The sequence below is a fragment of the Oncorhynchus clarkii genome, chromosome 22 (genome assembly GCF_045791955.1).
Source record: "Oncorhynchus clarkii lewisi isolate Uvic-CL-2024 chromosome 22, UVic_Ocla_1.0, whole genome shotgun sequence".
Lineage (NCBI taxonomy): Eukaryota > Metazoa > Chordata > Actinopteri > Salmoniformes > Salmonidae > Oncorhynchus > Oncorhynchus clarkii.
This window is the reverse complement of record NC_092168.1, coordinates 25,161,918-25,183,433: the sequence shown is the minus strand read 5'-3', so window position 1 is coordinate 25,183,433 and position 21,516 is coordinate 25,161,918. Positions and strand designations below refer to the sequence as shown.

The window sequence follows — 21,516 nt, the reverse complement described above, 5'->3', positions numbered from 1 at the left end:
CCTTAGCCAATATCAATCACAGTGTGACCTTTACACACATACAGACACACAACCACACACACACACTGAATGACCTCTCTGGTTCTGGCAGAGAGATGATGGTAGAGTGAATCCCAGAGGGAAAGTCTAGACATTGTTGATACCATAAACACTGAGCTCTCAGCTGTCATATGCTGTTGTATGATTCAGAGAATCGGTGGAAGGTGCTATTCCATACAATGGTAATCATTAATAAAATATGACTTCTTACTCCAAATTATATGACATACATGATGTCATGTTTGGATGATTGTGTGTAAAGATGCTTTGTGGTTATACGTAATATCTACTCCTTTATATGAGATAGAAGTGTCTTGTTTGGATGCTTCTAAGTAAACATCTTCCATGGTGCGTGGTCTTCCTCCTCTGGGGTTTAGCAGGGGCACTGGCCTCATGTCTGAGTGTTTAGTGACAGGTACAGAGCCTTCCCCTGACAGCCGTCTACACATCTGTACTCTACAGGACCACCGCTCACTGACGGTCAGGAGTCAATGTCAGTTTAGAGACTGACAGACGGACACACAGACAGACAGAAAGACACTTCCTGAAAGGAGTCTTAACAGTCTGTTTTGAATTGATAACCAAATATAATCCTAGGGACAATAAACCATACAACATTATAGCCTTATTAGAATCGCCCAAAAATGGTGTTTTGTTTAAAAGTTATTACTAGGTGATTTGAAATGGTAAAAACAGCTGTAGCCATGAGAAAAGATTATGACATTTCAGTGAGTCAAAATTATGACATTCTAGTTTTATCTGATAAGGGAGCAAATTAGTGATGTGACAAATGTACAATGTTAATGTTAAAGGTGCAATTTTTAAATATTTTAAACCGCAAGAAAAACTCAGAAAATGACATGAATTCACAATTCAGATATGATCCTGCGTATGGCCGCTAGGGGGCAGTGCAGTTCAATCTACCACAGTCCTGGCAACTTACCTTCCTGCTGTCCCCCACCCACTCACCAATAATGGTAGTTAATATCATTTTAGGTTCTCTGCAGTGCCCCTCTCCCCCATGTTATCAGTTGTCAGCACATGGGACTTCTCATTAATGTGATGGATAGTTAAAGTGATGTATGACAGCACGTTCATAGACGTCCAACAATCTGTTGTTAATGCCAAGTATGGTGTTTGACAGCACGTTGTACTTACTTCCCTTAGTGATGATGATCATGACCTGTTAGTGTAAGTTTTGATAACTGAACTGTGATTTTTTTTTAAACATTTGGGTTTGGGATTTTGCCTAAATGTTAAGGATCAAAATGTCATTCAAAGATTCACCCCCCTACAGCGAATACATTCAAGCAGCATATCAAACTTGGATAATGTTGTAGGTTACACCTGCAAGTATACAAATACATACCAGGGCATTTTATTTCTAAATCTGATTATGGGGAGAGATGTGGGAAACTAAAAGGCTTGCTTGCTTGCTTTTTTAGCCAGCTAGATAGCAAACTGCTTGCGGAGAAGCCTATGGCAGGCACACAATTAGATAATGTAAAACAAACTTCAACTTTCATTACATCTAGCTATTATTACACAGCTGGAACGCCGATTTAAGCTGTTTACATGTCCTAATAATTAGAAAGGTTGCTCAGAAAACCAATATGCTTACTTCGATTTTGACCATATGCCAATTAAGATAAGTAGAGTAAGGTGTTTACATTACTATTTTCATACTCGGCCTACTGCCATAATCAGTTTAATATTGAATGACTAGTGAGCATGTAAACATACATAGACAGGGGTTTCTTGGGGGGGGGGGGGGGGGGGGGCATGTTGTTACCCTCCAGAGATCCCCGCTGGCCCTCTCCGTGGGCTGACCTTCTCAACAGACAGAGTAGACCAGACAAACAGGGTCTCCGTCTCTCCTATATTCTTCCTTTCATCTCTACACCTCCTTATCCATCACTCCCGATTCCTCTCTCTCCTACTCTCTCTCTCTGTCTCTCCTACTCTCTCTCTCTCTCTCCTACTCTCTCTCTCTCTCTCTCTCTCTCTCTCTCTCTCTCTCTCTCTAACTGGGTTGTTGATATTCATCATAAATTTACTACAAGCACAATGCACACGAACACATAAACACATGCTACTCTCTACGGGTGATGTGCTGGATGTTGAAGGCATGTTGTGGCTGCTGTTTTTGGCTCCTGTGTTGGAGGAGAAGCAAAGAGTTTGTGACCTGATTTCATATGACAGGATTTACTCTAGCATGTCTCAGATGCTTCCTCTCTCTCTCTCCCTCAATCTCTTACTTTCTTTCTTTCTTTCTCTCTTTCCCTCTCTCTCTGTCGCTCTCTCTTTCCCTCTCTGTCTCTCTCTTTGTTTTGCTGTCTTTCTCCCCATCTCCATTGTTCTTACTGTCACTACACTGTCATTCGTAATCCCCCTCCTCTGTCCCTCTCTCTCTCTCCATCTGCAGGTGTGTTACATGTAGGTTGGAGTAGCAGAAGTTGACAGGATGGTAGAAGAAAAACAATCACTCTCACGATATACCAGCCCCTGCACGCACACACACACACACACACACACACACACACACACACACACACACACACACACACACACACACACACACACACACACACACACACACACACACACACACACACACACACAGAGAGAGAGAGATACACCAGTAGACCCTGTAGCACAGTGGCACAGATTCAAAATGTATGTCAAAATCCAGATTTAGTCACACAATCCATAAATTGAAGCTGCACACATACAGAGACACCCACACTGGCACGTATGCGTACACACACACACACACACACACACACACACACACACACACACACACACACAAAGCCTCTTTGCTATGTTGCAGCAAACATATTCATACATGCAAATCAGTCTCTCCTCACCGGCTAAAATATATTTTTGCAATAAACGTACAGACACACTCACGCAGACATACACACAAAACACACTGCTGCGATTGTGCTGTGTGAGAGAGGGGGTGACAGATGTATGATGGAGGGTGTGACCTGTTGTTAAATGACAACCAGGCTTATCTAGAGCAAATATATTGGCCAGTTAAAGAACCATTGGTGAACACTTAGCCAGTCACAGCACTAAGAACAGAGCAGAGCCGCACTGCTGCAGCTGAGCATCCCTCTCTCCTCTCTACCTCCCTCTATCGTTTCCTCTCTAGCTTGCTTCCTCCTTCTCTCTTGCCATCTTTCTACCTATATCTCTCTCTATTTTCCCTCCTTTCCCTATTGTTTCACACTCTACCTGCCTATACCTCTTTTTCTAAAGCGCTCTCAATTGCTTTCTACCCTTTGCGTCCTCCTTTTCCATTCTCCCTCTTTCTCCTCTCATTCTCTATCCTGTCTCTCTCTCTGTCTCTCTCTCTCTGTCTCTCTGTTTCTCTCTCTCTCTCTCTCTCTCTCTCTCTCTCTCTCTCTCTCTCTCTCTCTCTCTCTCTCGTGAAGAGGCACAGCAATTCATTCCGTCTCTTGTTTTCAGCTCAAGAAAAGCAGTAAGAGGTGTGTGTGTCAGGCACATTGCATTTGTGTCTGCGGTGTGTATCTCTCTGAATGTGTGGAGCATTGCGTCAGGGGGGTGTGTTGCACTGGGGGTGGGTCTACCGCGCTGTCAGTCAGTGACGCACACTGAGCACGTGCGCCGGTCATGGTTGGGGAGAGGTTGTGTGGTGGTTATCTGACCGATGGCTGGGAGAGCTGCAAGAGCTGCAAGCGTTGCAGCCCTGCGATGTTGTGTGTGCCTGCTGAGTGTGTCTGTCTGCTCTGCTGCAACCCGAGTCCTATAGTGAATAATGCAGAGCAGAGCAGCTGAATTAATAATGCATTGTGCAAGTTTACTAGCACTGCTGTTAGCTTAACCAGAGCTGGAAGGAAGGAACCTGTGGCTGCCTCTGTCTGTCTCACTCTCTGACTATCTGACTGACTGATTGACTGGTACAAGGAGAACATGTCCCACTACCATTTTCTCAAATGCTGTGAGTAACTCTGGACAGCTGTCCTCCCTTTTCTGTCTCTCTACCTCTTTCTCTCTCTATTTGTCTAGTAGTTGCTACTGTTGTTTATGTCAGTATGTAGCAGATGCAAGTGTGTGTGTGTGTGAGAGAGAGAGAGACAGGTGTGCCTGTATTAGCTCATGCCTATCTTGTGTGTATGAGAGCATGATGTGACTATCTCTGGCAGTTTATAATGTAATGTACCTGTGTAACATTTGGTTTGATAGTGTCATGCATAGTAATGGTGAGCCAATGTGCCTCTGATATTACATTCTGATGTAGCCAGCGTGTGCCATTTGTGTGTGTGTAGTTGTGTGTGGGAGCGAGAGTGGTTTTTGCCTGTGTGGGTGTGTGCAATTATGTTTTTGTGTGTGTGTCTCTGCAATGTGTTTGTGTGTGTGCGGGATGTGTGTTACGTGTGTACTGTGGGTGGGTGTGTGAGCTTGCTGCAGACAGAGTGCGGTAGCTGTGTGAAGCTGACCGGTGAATGCGGCAGGTAGCGGGAGGCTCTGGGTAATTCAGCTCGAGTGACAGACAGAAAGGTAGAGCAGAACAGCAGGGAGAGAGATCGGGAAAAAAGAGGGATGGCTGGAGAGAGAAAGAAGAGCGAAAGAGAGGGATGCAGAGAGAGATGAGGGAAAGAGTGAAAGAGAGGAATGGAAAGACTAATCGAGAAAGAGGGAGAGAGATGGGAGAGAGGCGATACTGAGAGAAATGTGAGGATGGGGACAGGAAGGGGAGACGTGGATGTAAGGACAGGAGGATAAGTGACAGTTGAGGAAAGGAGAAAGAGGGACAGATTATGAGTCAGGGAGGAGGTGAATAAAGGAGATAAAAAAGAGTGCGAGAACGGATGATGTTGCATGACTAAGAGATTAGGAGACAGAGGGAGCCGGGGAGGTAGAGAGAGATAGAAGGAGATATATCTGGGAAAGCGGTAGAGGAAAAAGGCTGCCAGGGAAGGGGATTGGTTACTCATTTCCCTGATCTATACCTCTCTCCTCTATTTCCCTGTTGTTTCTTTCCCCTGCTTTTTCTCCTTTCCTCCCTCTCTGAATTATTATTTTCTCAAAGGCTGAAATGTGTTGGTTGTTTGACAAGTGTGTGTGTATGTATGTGTGCGTGCGAGTGTGCGTGTGTGTGTGTGTGTGTAAGAGAGAAAGAGTCCAGATTAGGGTTGAAGGTGAACTCAAAGGGCAGATAGAAATAAAAGAGAGAAATTAATGGAAGAAAAAGGAGAGCGAGTGAGCGTGAGAGCGAGAGGGATATGAATGAGGCAGGTGTGTGGGTTCTCACGTTTGATGTGTGCTGAAGCAGACACATGAGTGGGCTCATAGGTCAGTGGAACAGCCCTGCCTCAACCCATCCTTACAGAACTGTGCATGCATGAATAGGCACTGTAAAACCTTTCATGTAAGTAATTTACTGGCAACAATTGGCCAGGAAATTACTGTAATGTATTTTTACAGTACAGCTACTGTAATCCATTTTACGGTACCACATTTTTTACTGTAATATAATTTACAGTATATTACTGGGTAGAGCAACATATTACCCAGTATTCTTTGTAGGTTTTCATTTTTACATTTATATTGACATTTTGGTTATTTAGCGGTTGCTCTAGTCCTTAGAAACTTACAGTCAGTGTATTCAACCAAGGTTGATAAAAAATAATCTATTACAGTTATGGCAAGTAAAACATTTCTGAAAACCGTAACAGACCATTTTGTTGGAGTTAGTCCTTTCGAGTCGATCGCAATTAACACAGTAAAAATCCCCATCAAAATGTGTCTGTTTAAACTAGATATATCTATCTCAATCCACTGCATCCATCCATGTTGGACTTCCACAGCTGTGGTGGAAAGTGGCAGAGCTACAGCGCTGTTTGTCAGACAGACCAGGATACATCCCGAAAATCAGTCTTCTGACAAAAACGTCTGTAAAGTCTGAATGTATTTCTATTTACTCTGGATCCCCATTAGCTGTTGCCAAGGCAACAGCTACTCTTCATGGGTTTGAAAACGGTTTAGCCTACGAACTAATTTAAAAAGATGACACTCTCACAAACATGATGGTGTTCGCTGTTTTGCTCTACAACCCCCACAAGTGTCACAGGACTTGTCTGAAGGTAACCTGGTACCATTTTAAAAAATGAATGGAAATATGGAAGTAGTTTTGTGCCAACACACTTTCTTATATCTTCTAGAAATAGGACTGACACTTTGCCTCTGTTTTGCCATTCATGAATGTGCTATTCAATGTGTTTCTATAGGCTATAGTAGTAAAGGACAAATTCAATATGTTATCAAATATTGGGGGGATACCTTCAGGGGTCATAAAATTCAAAATCAAAAAGCTAAATGAGCCATGGTATGACCCTCTTAAAACAATTCCTTATGTCAGCTTAGTGACGTGGCCCAAAGGCTTACACTTTTAGGGGTTAAGAATGCATTGGTCTTCAAAGTAATTATAATTACAAGAAACATTGCCTTCAGAAAGTATTTATAGCCTTTGACTTATTCGCCAATACAATTCAAAATGTATTAAATATTTTTCTTTCTTTCACCCACCTACACTCAAAATCCCAAACAGACAAAATTCTAACTTGTTTTTAGACATTTTGGAAAATGTATTTAAAATTAAATACAGAAATATCTAATTTATGTATGTATTCATACCCCTGAGTCAATACATGTTAGAATCACCTTTGGCAGAGATTATAGATGTGAGTCTTTTTGGGCAAGTCTCTAATTGGATTGTACAATATTTGCACATTATTCTTAAAAACAATATTCAAGCTCTGTCAAGTTGGTTGTTGATCATTGCTAGACAGCCATTTTCAAGCCAATTTAAATCAAAACCATAACTAGGCCACTCAGAAACATTCAATGTCATCTTGGTAAGCAACTCCAGTGTAGATTTGGCTTTGTGTTTTAGGTTTTTGTCCTGCTGAAAGGTGAATTTGTCTCCCAGTGTCTGTTGGAAAGCAGACTGAACCAGGTTTTCCTCTAGGTGTTTGCCTGTAGTTAGCTATATTCTGTTTAGTTTTATCCTAAATAAAATCCCTAGTCTTTGCTGATTACAAGCATACCCATAACATGATGCAGCCACCATCGTGCTTGAAAATATGAAAAGTGGTACTCAGTGATGTGGTGTCTTGGATTTGCCCCAAAGATAACACCTTCTATTCAGGACATAAAGTTAATTTCTTTGCCACATTTTTTGCAATTTTACTTTTACTTTGAAAACCTCCCTGGTCTTTGTGGTTGAATCTGTGTTTGAAATGCACTGCTTGACTGAAGGACCTTACAGATGATTGTATATGTGGGGTACAGAGATGAGGTAGTCATTAAAAAATCATATTCAACACTAATATTGCACATAGAGTAAGTCCAGCTTATTATGTGACTTGCTCAGCAAATTTTTACTATTGAACTTCTTTAGGCTTGCCATAATAAAGGTGCTGATTGAATACTTGCCATAATAAAGGTGCTGAATGAATACTTGCCATAATAAAGGTGCTGAATGAATACTTGCCATAATAAAGGTGCTGAATTAATACTTGCCATAATAAAGGTGCGGAACTTGTTGACTTGAGACATTAACACTTTTCATTTAAATCAATTTGTCAAAATGTATAAAAACATAATTCCACTTTCACGTTATGGGGGCGTTGTTTGTTGGCCAGTGACACAAAATCCCAATTGTATCCATTTTAAATTCAGACTGTAAAACAACATGTGGATACAGTCAAGGGTGTGAATACTTCCTGAAGGCACTGTGAATACTTCCTGAAGGCACTGTGAATACTTCCTGAAGGCACTGTGAATACTTCCTGAAGGCACTGCATCTTATGATATATCTCTGACTATTTCTGGCTAGTGCCAATACAATACTGAGATATTATTAACGGTACTCGATGCCAGAACAATGAAACACAGTATAACACAGGAACACAGTGACTATTAAACTGTAGTGAAGGGAAGAAACCCAGGCTTTCTGAAGGCTTTGGAGCTTTTACCAAATTGAGACGGAAAATGGTTCAATACTTGGAGCTTCATTTTTCCGTTCACCATATTAGTGACATCTGCTGTTCAGCAATAAATAGCAGCGTGTGATTATCCGATGCATTTTCTTCTCCACTGTTTTCGTCTGAACTCTGTGGTGCTGCAATAAATCGATGGCTTTAGCAGGTTTGCATCTTACATCATGCATCCCTTTTTTTATTTAAGTTTACAATTTAAAAAAAATGGAATCTATTGCATTATTTAGGGGACTTGAGACAGAAGCTTATATTATACTAAATATTTTTATTTATTTGAACAGCAGTACAGAAAGTGTGGTTTCGAATGAATAAAAAAATGAATGTGTGCCTTCAACAGGATTTGACCTCTAACCTCAAGTCCTTGAATGTTCCATAGTTCCCTACTCTACCTGCTAAGCTACAGGTCAGGTAAAACTACATGTACAAAATCCTAATGGTATCTGTAAGTACAGTGTCCAGCAGAGGTTGGTGTTTTGAAAGCAGCTTGGAATGAAAGAAAGCATCGGAACCACGGCAAAATCTTGCATTTTGCAACACGCGGTTTGAAAAAGCATGTGATCAAACAAATATTTGGACATCATTGATGACGTACTTCTGATAAAGTGATACACACATCAGTACACTACTTCGAATTTAGCTGCTTTCGACGCATTGGCACTCCGTTATCTAACGTAACGTCGCTATTCAACTTTAAGAAAATGATTTCCACAGTATTTTACTGTAATTACAAGGGATTAGAGCAAGCAGGTTGACTGTAGTCATTTGCATATTGCAGCATATTAATGAATACTAGGTGTTTTAAATCACATGCACTTCTAGAGGCCTAAACAAAGGCTTCCTAACTGGTTATGATTACAGGGCAAAACAGATAAAATGGACACTCAATGGACACTCAACCATTAAAATGTATGATCTATTCCCTATATGCATTCATAGGAACTACTACCACATATAACTTCAATTGGTACAGCACTCTCACTAATGGGTGCAATAAATACAGCCTCTAACAAGAGAAAAAACAATGGCATGCACCCACTTGTGTTCAAAAGGTTTCTGGTGCTCCAAAAATCCAGTATGGTACACGTATTTTGAATTACTGTAAATTAACAGCAATTGGCCAGTAAGTTACTGCAGAGTTTCAGGACAAGGTTTGTAAAATTCCTAAATTACAGTATATTACGGTATTCTGTGGGGTACACCATTCTCACTCACTGGTGCAACAAAATAGCTCTAAGGGGTGCATGACTGGCTTTAAGGAAGTCAGGCGCAGGAGAGCAGAACTAGGTTAAAAAAACGGACAACAAAATATGGGTACAAAATAACCCGTGGCGAACCAGTCAGAGTGCACACGCACTTTAACAACAAACAATTTCACACACAGACATGTGGGGAACAGAGGGTTAAATACACGACAAGTAGTGAGGGAATGTAAACCGAGTGTGTGGGAAAACAAGACAAAACAAATGGAAAATGAAAGGTGGATTGGCGATGGCTAGAAGACCGGCGGCGTTGACCGCCGAACGCCGCCCGAACAAGGAGAGGAACCGACTTCGGAGGAAGTTGTGACAATAGCCTCTTGCATGGCACCCATAAAATATGTTAATGAGCCAGAAACTCTTTCCTCGCCCACAAGAGTTTCCCACAATGCACCATTATTGATGCTGTGAAACACATTCAAAGTATTTTACTGTGCATTTTAAGGTATTTTACTGTTCAAATTACAGAAAGGTATTATAGCGTGCTGTAAAACAAATGTATGGTATTTTACTTGTGTGTACAGTATATACTGTACATGTATGTCTATGTGGATGCTGCGGGCTAATTCACAGCCCAGTGCAGTGCTGTCAATGTTAATAACTAGAGCCTATGAGGGATATTCCTCAGTAAATCAATATCTGACAGCCAGGAGATGGGAAAGCAGGAGCTTCTCAAGCATGACAACTACAGTATATCTCTCTCCCTGCTCCCTCCCTCCCTCCCTCCCCCCTCCCTCCCTCCTACTCCCTACCTCCCTCCTACTTTCTCCCTCTTCCCTATATCTCCATCCTGACCTCTGCCGGTCCCTCTTGGGGTCTTTGACCTTTCCTGTCTGTCACTCACTCACTCTCACACTCCCTCTCCCGTTGATTTCATCTTTATTGTCTTGCTCAGCGGATATGAAGAATATGGTTTTGCATTAGCATCACATTTCGAGAGGCTAGACTGCTCAGTTGGATCAGTCTGAGGTAAGACTTTATGGGTGACATGTCAGAAGTGACACGTGTGTGATATGTGTCATATAACGTGTGTTTATGGCCAGACAATGTTGCTGTGCCTCTGTCTGGCTGATTATGATGCCTGATTTATAACGCTGACAACGCAGTTAAATACAGTCTGCTGGTGGCAAATCAAGTATTTTGGTAAGAGGTGTGTGTGTGTGTGTGTGTGTGTGTGTGTGTGTGTGTGTGTGTGTGTGTGTGTGTGTGTGTGTGTGTGTGTGTGTGTGTGTGTGTGTGTGTGTGTGTGTGTGTGTGTGTGTGTGTGTGTGTGTGTGTGTGTGTTATTGCTCATGGCTAGAGTGACAATCTCGTGTGTGTGTCGCTGTGAGTTAAGACTCCTGAAGGAGGACTCATCAGTCCTGTGTCCCTCCTCCATGAAGTCAGTTATGAAGTCAGTTATGATGTCTCCCTGAGTCTGCAATAAAGCTATCACAGCTGAGAACAGCACAGGGAGAGGGAGGGAGGGAGAGAGAGAGAGAAGCTGCACTTCCTAACCTCCTGCCAAATGTATGACCATATTAGAGACACATATTTCCCTCAGATTACACAGATCCACAAAGAATTGTTGATAAACTCTCATATCTACTGGGTGAAACACCACAGTGTGCCATCACAGCAGCAAGATTTTTGATCTGTTGCCTCAAGAAAAGGGCATCCATTGAATAACAAACACCAATGTAAATACAACTCATATTTATATTGATTTATTTTCACTTTTTTACTTTAACTATTTGCACATCGTTACAACACTGTAGATTAGATGTAATATGACATTTTAAATGTCTTTATTCTTTTGTAACTTCTGCAAGTGTAATGTTTACTGTTAATTTTTATTGTTTATTTCACTTCACTTGCTTTGGCAATGTTAACATATGTTTCCCATGCCAATAAAGCCATTAAGTGAGAGGGAGAGGGGTGTGAGGGAGAGAGAGAGGTGTGTGGGGGGAGAGAGATTTGTGTGGGTGAGAGAGAGAGATGTGTGTGGGGGAGAGAGAGCTGTGTGGGTGAGAGAGAGATGTGTGTGGGGGAGAGAGAGTTGTGTGGGTGAGAGAGATGTGTGTGGGTGAGAGAGAGATGTGTGTGGGGGAGAGAGAGTTGTGTGGGTGAGAGAGAGAGAGATGTGTGGGTGAGAGAGAGATGTGTGTGGGGGAGAGAGCTGTCTGGGTGAGAGAGAGAGATGTGTGTGGGGGAGAGAGAGATATGTGTGGGTGAGAGAGAGTTGTGTGGGTGAGAGAGAGAGATGTGTGGGTGAGAGAGAGAGATGTGTGTGGGGGAGAGAGAGCTGTGTGGGTGAGAGAGCTCTACGTCTGATGCTTTCAGAACCATGGGGAGCACCCCTCTCTCTTTCTGGTTGGTTTTCAAAAGGATTGAATCAGTCAAGAATCAGTTTTCAAATGAACAATCCCTTGGGCTTTGACACCATTTGTGATGCAACAATTATGTCAGAGGAGAGAACCTAATCGGTGGGCGCAACCTATTTGTTTCATTAAGATGTTTCCCTTTTAGTTTACAGTAGGCCTGTGATACTGTGTCTGCAGCCTTTGAAGCAAAACAATGAGAGAGAGAGAGAACTAACGGGAATGAGGAGAGGAAGTCGTTTTTTTTTTAGCTGGAAGCATTTTGAGTTCAACTCCAGGTTCATATCCTCCCATGCTGTGTTTGTTATAGTTGACACGCACACACGCAAACCATTAAACTACTGACTTTGCTCTACTTCCACTGACCCACTCTCACACTGTCTCTTACTGCTCTCTATTTATTCCACTGCCTGAATCGCCTTCCCTCTTTTTCTCCCTCTCTCCTCCTTTCTATTCCTTCCCTCTGTCTGTCATATACAGCCCCCCTCTCATCCCTCTAATATGCAGTCTCTCAGGGTGCCAATGTGTGATTGTTCTCAATAGTGCCGCAGTCTATACCAAGCAGTGGTAATTATCCTTTGTTTCCTGTGTCCCTGGATGGAACTCTCAGTTTAAGTCACTTTGAGTCAGCTAGCCAGTCCTAGGACAGATATACCCATCTATAGTCTATAGACACATATATACTTAAGCAATAATGCACAAGAGGCAGTGCTGTATCATGAATACAGTCACAGGTAAATGGCGCTGTTTGGCCCGACACGGGAGCACTGCCTCATTGCTTTTATAAAACTGTTACCAACATTTTAAAACAGCAATGAATTACATATTTTCATGGACTTTATTTTTACAAGTCAATTCATACAATTGAATTATTCCACCAGAAGATATAGTCTGGACAAAAATCTGGTTGTTAGTTCTTTTGGCCATGTTGCCACAGACAAGACCCAGTCTTTAATTATTTTTGCATAGTTGCTATGCAAAGGGACTGGCCGTCCGTTCTAAACAAAATGGCTTCTACGCAGGCAAGGTTCTTGTTGCTAGCTAGCCAACTTTGGATTGACAGTACACTAGCTGCATTTTTGTTAGTTTTATATATTTTTCTATTACCATCGATGCGTGATTTGACTGGCTCAGTAAAAGTTGTCTCGTCTCATCTGTGACGGCCAATACAGCATGGCTTGGAATGCTGCTTGTCCAATCAGCATGGCTTGGAATTCTGCTTGTCCAATCAGCATCCAGGATGCAAACAACCAGTTTTATAACCAGCTATAGACACAGATATACCCAGCTATACTCTATAGACAATCTACTGTCAGACTGGGCCAGCTGTAAAAACTAGCTAGCTAATCCAGTCCAGATATGGCTGAGCTTTGTGCCTGTCAGTAAAGGGTAGGAGCTAGCCTCCTCTGGTTGGGGTTTGGCTTTGGATTAGGCTATGTGTCATTTGAGCTGAAGGGCTGTAGTGTATATGCTTGTGTAATGTACAGTACATGTGCTCCGCCAGCTGCAGCACTTGTGCGGGTGTGTCCTGAGAAGAATGTACTCCTCCTCTTGTCACGACAGTGGTTGGCTGCACTTCTTTTCAAAATCCTCCACGACTCAGGGGCTAGAGCTGGGACGATAAACCGCAAATGATCGACGCCAACCATGCCGATCACTTACCACAGGCATTTTGCTCATTTCGTTCATCACGATAAGTAGCCTGTACTAGAGAAATAAAATACGTCTGCTAATATGTGTGATTGTCAATGGGACAGTTGTTGGATACAACCATCAAACCAGTAGTAGTAGTTTAAAGGAGAATATAATAACTGTTGTGCACATTAATGTTATAAAACAATCGTTCTATTTATCGCAACATGGATTTTTGTCAATTTCGTCCAGGTCTATCAGGGGTGACAGTAGACTTTGGAGAGAGTCGTGTTTGGGGAATGGGTGAGGGGGAGGGGAAAAGGCAGGCAGTGTCACTAGTTTCATAGTTATCATGGTGTATTGTCTCTCTAACTCTGCCTAGTCATCTTAATAAGAGGCTGTACAAGCTAAATAGTAGTGAATGGTATAGTGAGGTATAGTGGGGATGGTGGTGTGTGTACTGACACAGGGCTGGGCACACAGAGCAGGTTTAATAGGGTAATTGGTTTCTGCGCCTGGGAGCAGCTTACTTCACTGCAGCAATTCTAAAGTGTCTTTAATCTGCATCCTGGCTTATCAGAGCCTAGAGACAGGGTCAGGAGGGAGAAGGGGATGAAGAGAGGAAGGAAATAGAGGGGGTAAGAGAAAGTCAAAGGAGAAGGAGGACATATAGCAGAGAAATGGGTGAAAAAGGGAGCGAGAGCAGAGAGGGAACACACTGGTAGAGCGCGCTCAAACGTGTGCACAATCATGTGCGTGTTTGTGTGTATGTGAAAGTACGAGCCTGTGTGTGTAGACCAGTACAAACCCGAGGCAGTTTCCCTAACTGAAAATGTTAAGGCAGACACCTGGTTTCAACAATATTCTAATTCCCTCCCCATTGTCTCAAATATCATTTTCATGTTGTCAGCCCAGGCAGATAACATACGGGCATTTTGGCCCTACTGTCTGGGAGGCAGGCAGGTGTGTGGTTGAGTGTGCAGATGATTATCTAATTGCAAAAGCAGTTAAAGACACAGTAACATCACTCATCAGCCTGATAAGGATCTATAACACATACAGATTCACATAAACATTGTTTCAAGTAGAGAAAACATGCTGGGGGATAAACACCTCTCAATTCCTGTGCCATGTCTGCTATGGTTATAAATGTGTCTCTTTTGGGCATGTGTGTATGTTCAGGTCTGTGTAGGTGCTTATGGGTCTCTGAAGAGATTATAATGTGAACAGCGTCAGAGAAAAGACACAAACACACACGCTGACACGCTCAGACAACGCAGCTCTTATTTCCATAGCTGCATGACAAAATTAACTGCAGTGATTCCTACTCCTCTTTAAAAAGCGTAACAGGCAGAGAGGAGAGAAGAGAAATTAAGGGAGAGAGAAGAGATAGCGAGAGAGATGGGCCATTAAAAAAGGCTGCAGTACTTCAAAGGCATCCCACTGTCAGTGGTTTAAACCTCGCCAGCAGCCTGCTGCACCAGTCTACTGAATCACACACACGGAGGGAGGGAGGGAGGGATTAGATTACAGGGGTGAGAGGAAGACAGACAGGCAGATAGTTATGGGGCAGACAAGAGGAAGAGGAAGACAAGGAGGTTAAAGACCAAGTGAGAGTGATGTGGAGAGGGCTTAAAAGTAAAGAGACTGCGAAAGACAGTCAGACAGGCAAAGTGACAGAGTGAGGGCGAGGAGGAAAGGAGAGAGGGATGAGGAGGAAGATAACCTGAAAAAGAGAATTAGAGTTGGTTAAAAGGAGAGGGAAAGAAGGCAGTCAGTTAGACTAGCAGACAGTTAGACTAGCAGACAGTTAGACTAGCAGACAGTTAGACTAGCAGACAGTTAGACTAGCAGACAGTTAGACTAGCAGACAGTTAGACAAGCAGACAGTTAGACAAGCAGACAGTTAGACTAGCAGACAGTTAGACTAGCAGACAGTTAGACTAGCAGACAGTTAGACAAGCAGACAGTTAGACAAGCAGACAGTTAGACAAGCAGACACACAGGCAGTTAGACAAGCAGACAGTTAGACAAGCAGACAGTTAGACAAGCAGACATACAGGCAGTTAGACAAACAGACAGTTAGACAAACAGACAGTTAGACAAGCAGACATGAATAGAAGAGGAGTATGTGAGAAAAATTGAACTGTCTGAAATTTATCTGCAAAGGCAGCCTTTCCAAAGTTCTGTTTCCCTCCCCTGTGGTCTAGCAGTGACCTGAATTACTGCACTAATCACTGCTGTCTTTGTCTCTGTCTAACACACACACACACACACACACACACACACACACACACACACACACACAATCACCACATCATTGAACACTTTCTGTATTGCATCTGGGGGCAGACTTTGGGTAACAAGATTGTCTGGAATTCAATTCCTTCTGATTACTTTTTTATGCGCTTGGAAGCATCATGGTCTCTGATTGCCTATGAATTGCAACTTTACTTCTGGTTGGTCTGATTTTCAGCCTTCATCACTGAACAATGCTATGCACATTTACCATTTTATAAGTCTGGAACTACCTTCTTAAATAAGCATGGTTTGATCCTGATGTGTCGTGATCCATTCCACTGCAGTCACTGAGGTTTAGCTGTGCTGCAGCAGTAATAGGCAGACAGACAATAATAGGTTCAGCGACTGGATAGTGAGCAGAACAACTGGCTCTCTTCCACTGGGACAGGCAACATGCTAAGTCATGATATTCACTACAGCCGTTGGGATGCAGGAGAGAGGACATTAAACAGTGTGGTGTTTTTTCAAAACACCCAGAGGATAAAGGCAGTACAAGTGTAGTCCATTATAAACACACACACTAAAGGCTTGTAGGTGAAACAGACAGCACTGGTGTACTTTATCATCCCAGTGTAGTCCATTATAAACACACACACTAAAGGCTTGTAGGTGAAACAGACAGCACTGGTGTACTTTATCATCCAAGTGTAGTCAATTATAAACACACACACACACTATAGGCTTGTGGGTGAAACAGAGAGCACTGGTGTACTTTATCATCCCAGTGTAGTCCATTATAAACACACACACTAAAGGCTAAAGGCTTGTAGGTGAAACAGACAGCACTGGTGTACTTTATCATCCCAGTGTAGTCCATTATAAACACACACTAAAGGCTTGTAGGTGAAACAGACAGCACTGGTGTACTTTATCATCCAAGTGTAGTCAATTATAAACACACACACACACTATAGGCTTGTGGGTGAAACAGAGAGCACTGGTGTACTTTATCATCCCAGTGTAGTCAATTATAAACACACACACACACTAAAGGCTTGTGGGTGAAACAGACAGCACTGGTGTGCTTTATCATCCAAGTGTTGTTCTATTCGCTCAGTGTCAGACTATTTAAATAAACATGGAGTGGTTCAAGTTATTTACTTTTATCTAACAGCAGTGTCTGTGTCTTACACACACACACACACACACACACACACACACACACACACACACACACACACTAGCTGTTCTACTATGTTTAACATCACTCTATTCTCAACTTGTATAAACTGTTGAGACAGATTTTCATCACAAAACATGATATGCTAATGTATTTCTCTCTCCTTTTCCCTTCTCTACCTCCCTCCCTCCCTCTGCAGGTTGTTTTCAGCTATGTAACGTGTTTCGTCAGAACATGGAGATCGACCAGTGTCTGCTGGAGTCTCTCCCGTTTGGCCAGCGCCAGCGTCTGGTCAGGAGGATGCGCTGTGACCAAATAAGGGAGTACTATGAGCGGGAGAAGACCCTGCAGAAACTGGGAGGAGGAGTCAAGGTAAAAGCCCCGCCCACCAGCCACATGAAGAGACACAGCATTCGCTTCAGCCTCGGTGACATCATACAAGACGCCATCGTACGCCACGACGACAAAGAAGGTTTGTGTTTATGGGGGGAAGCTATACAGATAAAGAGTGTGAGTATGTTGATGCTAGTATTTCCAGAGTGTAATGGCTATATTTCTGTAAAACTGTCTTAGATTATATTCACAAACTGATGGCATCATATCTGAGTTCAGTAGCACTTAATTTGAGCTATTGACTTCTGACAGTTTTATGAGCTTTGAGTCAGTTCAATCAGAATAGGCAGTGGGAAGTGTTCAGTGTGTACTGAGTGGCATACATTTTATTTTTATATTTAACCTTTATTTAACCAGGCAAGTCAGTTAAGAACAAATTCTTATTTTCAATGACAGCCTAGGAACAGTGGGTTAACTGCCTGTTCAGGAGCAGAACAACAGATTTGTACCTTGTCAGCTTGGGGGTTTGAACTTGCAACCTTCCGGTTACTAGTCCAACGCTCTAAACACTAGGCTACCCTGCCGACCATGAGCCCTACTCTTACAGCACTTACATCATTCTCTGCACGTCTGCGGACCATATGAGTCCCTTTCAAATCACTCACACACATATACGGACATGTGTACACTGGCGTGCACAGACCTAGTTCACATGTTTTGGGTTTACCCTCTCCACACCCATCCCTACAGACCTATAGTAATGCATCAGACCTAGTTCACATGTTTTGGGTTTACCCTCTCCACACCCATCCCTACAGACCTATAGTAATGCATCAGACCTAGTTCACATGTTTTGGGTTTACCCTCTCCACACCCATCCCTACAGACCTATAGTAATGCAACAGACCTCAAAACATTATCAGCATCCCAAAGTGGGTCTCAGTTGAAAGTGAACAGAAGACATTTAGTCAGTGCCTCCCACGGAGCGATAAAAAAAGCCTCTCTCTCTCTCTAGTCCTTATTTTTCTCCCTTCCTCTCTTTGTATTCTGTTCCTCCTTCAATATTCACTCTTCATTCCCTCTCCAGTTTCAGCTGCTAATCAGTATTCTGCTTAGTGTGTGTGTGTGTGTGTGTGTGTGTGTGTGTGTGTGTGTGTGTGTGTGTGTGTGTGTGTGTGTGTGTGTGTGTGTGTGTGTGTGTGTGTGTGTGTGTGTGTGTGTGTTTGTTAGTGCAGCAGTTGGGAAAAGACAAATGGATGTGGCAAGGGTGAGGAGTGGCCATTAGCTTTGCAGTATTAGCTCATTCTTCAAACTGATTACAGGCTAGTCATGACACAAACTCTCTAACTCTGTCACACACACAAACACACACACACTTATTCATAAAAACACACCTAGCTAATATTCAGAGTGAAATGCAGCTCTTGGGAGACAAGCAGAAGTAATCTAATACAGAAGGGGTTGTGCAGGTCAGCACAACGATTACAGAGCTCAGAGATTTCTCCCATTATGTGCGATGGAGCAGATGATATTAAGTCAACCATAGTCAGCTATTCTGACCAGATTGACTGTGTGTGTGTGTGTGTGTGTGTGTGTGTGTGTGTGTGTGTGTGTGTGTGTGTGTGTGTGTGTGTGTGTGTGTGTGTGTGTGCGCACTCCCTATTCTATCAACTGAGAGATTCCTCATTAAGGATTCTACCTAGACCTCAGAGGGGAGAGAGAGAGAGCTCTTGTGAGCCTGACTCTAAATCATCTGTTGCCCCAGGCAGGGATCTGAGGGACTCTACCCTTAATGCCACAGTCCCATACACACAGAGCTGCAGTCAAACATACTCTATGTCTTCATAAAGTATCACTACTAGTGGATACTCTATGAGTGCTTTTACAATAGACGTATTTATCTCACTATGGCCTCTTCTCTTTCTCCCTATTCTCTCTCTCTCTCTCTCTCTCTCTCTCTACCCCCTTCCCTTTTTTCTTCTCTGTCTGTCTTTCTCCCTTTTTCTCCCTTTTTCTCCCTTTTTCTCTCTCTCTCTCTCTCTCTCTCTCTCGCTCTCTTTCTCTCTCCATCCATCCCTTCCTTATCTTTCTCGCCACCCATGCTCTTGTTTGCCAGCCGTTTGCCCAGCTGTCTGTGTGTATCTGTCAGACCACCCAGCAGCCATTGCAGGTCACTATGCTAATCTCCCCCCTTTGGGCTGCCAATGATCTTCAGCTGGGGTACTTGAGAGCAGCTGGTGTACCCATGCAACTGCCTGACTAAAACCTGGTCCTTTGGCCGGGCATGAATCGCCCCTGTTTACCCCTGAGTAGAAATCCTAATCACCACCCATGCAACAGCATGGTACAGGACTGGCACAAGACTGTTACTGCCACTGGCTTTTGGTATGGTGGGTAAAATCAGCTGCCAACCATTGGTCTGATTAACTAGACTTGGAACTGTCAAGGCTATGCTGAACAAGATGTTGTTGGATAAGATTTTGTTGGATAAGATGTTTTTGGAAAAGATGTGGTTGGACAAGATGTTGGATAAGATGTTTTTGGATAAGATGTTTTTGGAAAAGATGTGGTTGGACAAGATGTGGTTGGACAAGATGTTGTTGGACAAGATGTTGTTGGACAAGATGTTGTTGGACAAGATGTTGTTGGATAAGATGTGTTGGATAAGATGTTGTCCTGCAGATTTGATGTTCCATAGGCATGATACCGTGTAGATGGAGACATGATGATAAGTCTCATTTCACATCATCGGACTGAATTCCCTTCTTTTCATTCCTGCTATTACTGATTTGTTGCTTTAATGATCCCATGGTTAACTATCTAAATTTGTAGTCAGTAATGTGTCTTTTGGATTACTGTAATCTGATTACATTCAGTTACGTTCTAATTAATTTCCCCTTAAAATGCAGAAGAAGACAACAATAATTCTTTATACACATTTGGTGTGTCATCATAGTGGTCTCAGGCTCCCTCAGGTGGAAAAATCGTTAACATTTTAAATGCTGAATTGAATGTAATTCAGAAAGCAGAAAGGTCTCAATGTATTTTTTTCACTAACATCCTTTCTGAATTTAAGAGTAATCCAAGAAGTAATCATATCGTTTTTAAAAAGTATCTGTAATCTGATACAATATCTTTGCTGGTAGAGTAAGCGATTACATTTATAGTTTTTTTTGTAATCAGATTACATGTAATCAGTTACTCCCCAACCCTGATCTTTGGCCTGTTGACTGTTTCTATGTCTCTGTGTGTGTAATGTTACTTGTAGGCAATGTCAGTTTCTGTGTCTCTGTGTATGTGTACGTCTGTGCCAATTACTGTGTGGGAAAATACAGTAATGCTCCACAGCATGTTTCTGTCTCAATCCCACTCCATTCCAAATCCATGTAGGAAACATGGTCGCCTCAGGCCTCCTTTATCCCGGGAGATATGTGGGAACATTTCTGGAATTGTATTCACAGCAAAATCCTTAATCATTTTTGAGAGGAGGAAATGTGTAAATACACCCCATGTCGAGAGACCTAGGGGTCCATCTGGGGTGAAAGGGGGGTAATTTAGGGGGACGGGGTGGGAATTGGGGTTGGTTCTGCCTGTACCAAGCTCCCCAAACCCTGGAAAACCGGACTCTGCGGAGATCATGAGGATGTGTGGATCAATCAATGCTTAGTATTCCACAGGGATCTCATCTCAGCCCGTTGTTATTAGTGATGAGATCAGCTCCTCTGTTCTGGAGATGATGGAGGAAATACCAACATTCAAAGATGTATGTAGCAGATTTGGTTTTCTGCTTTGCTTTATCTTGTGAAGGCCTTACCTGGTGGTGAATCTCTTATTGAAGTGGAAAGCTATGAAATGACAGTGATAGACTGTGTCCAAGCGTTTATCTAGCTATAGCGAGGCATGGGGATATTCTGGATGACTGTGGAATGTCTGTGGTATGAACGTCTTCTGTATTAGTTGTGTACGGTATTCATCATGGCACCCAACCTCCCTCTGTAATTAATTATATGTTTTAATTTCATTTGTTCTTTGATTGATACAATAATGGCTATGAACCATTCCAGATGAGAAAACAACACCTTGTACCATCATGACTCATTATCATTTAAAGAATGTTTGGCATCTCTCTCTCTCTCTCTCTCTCTCTCTCTCTCTCCCTCTCTCTCTCTCTCTTTCTCTCTCCGTCTGTGTGTCTATCCTAATTCAACTTTGTCAGTATGGAGTTGGCTTTGGACACAGATTCACAGATAAATGATAAACACTCTGCTGACGAGGAATGCTAGTAATAAGAGATGGACACACACACTTATCTTATCAGAAATCACTGTCAGGAAATACGATGGAAGCAGAGAGGAAAATAGAGAGTGACAGAGATGTGGAGATGGGTAAAGAGATTGAAAGGAGAGGATAGAGGGCTATGTCGTAAAAAAAGTAGAAAGTGA

At 42.6% G+C, this 21,516-nt stretch overlaps 1 protein-coding gene across 2 annotated transcripts in view; it reads left to right on the top strand.

Moving 5' to 3' along the window:
• LOC139380627 (myosin XVI) overlaps nt 1–21,516 on the top strand; it is a 180,384-nt gene that overhangs the window by 8,547 nt on the left and 150,321 nt on the right. For both annotated transcript variants that reach the window (XM_071123511.1, XM_071123510.1), the window contains exon 2: nt 16,941–17,213. In XM_071123511.1, the coding sequence (XP_070979612.1) occupies nt 16,941–17,213 (273 nt within the window). The remainder of the gene's footprint in view (nt 1–16,940; nt 17,214–21,516) is intronic.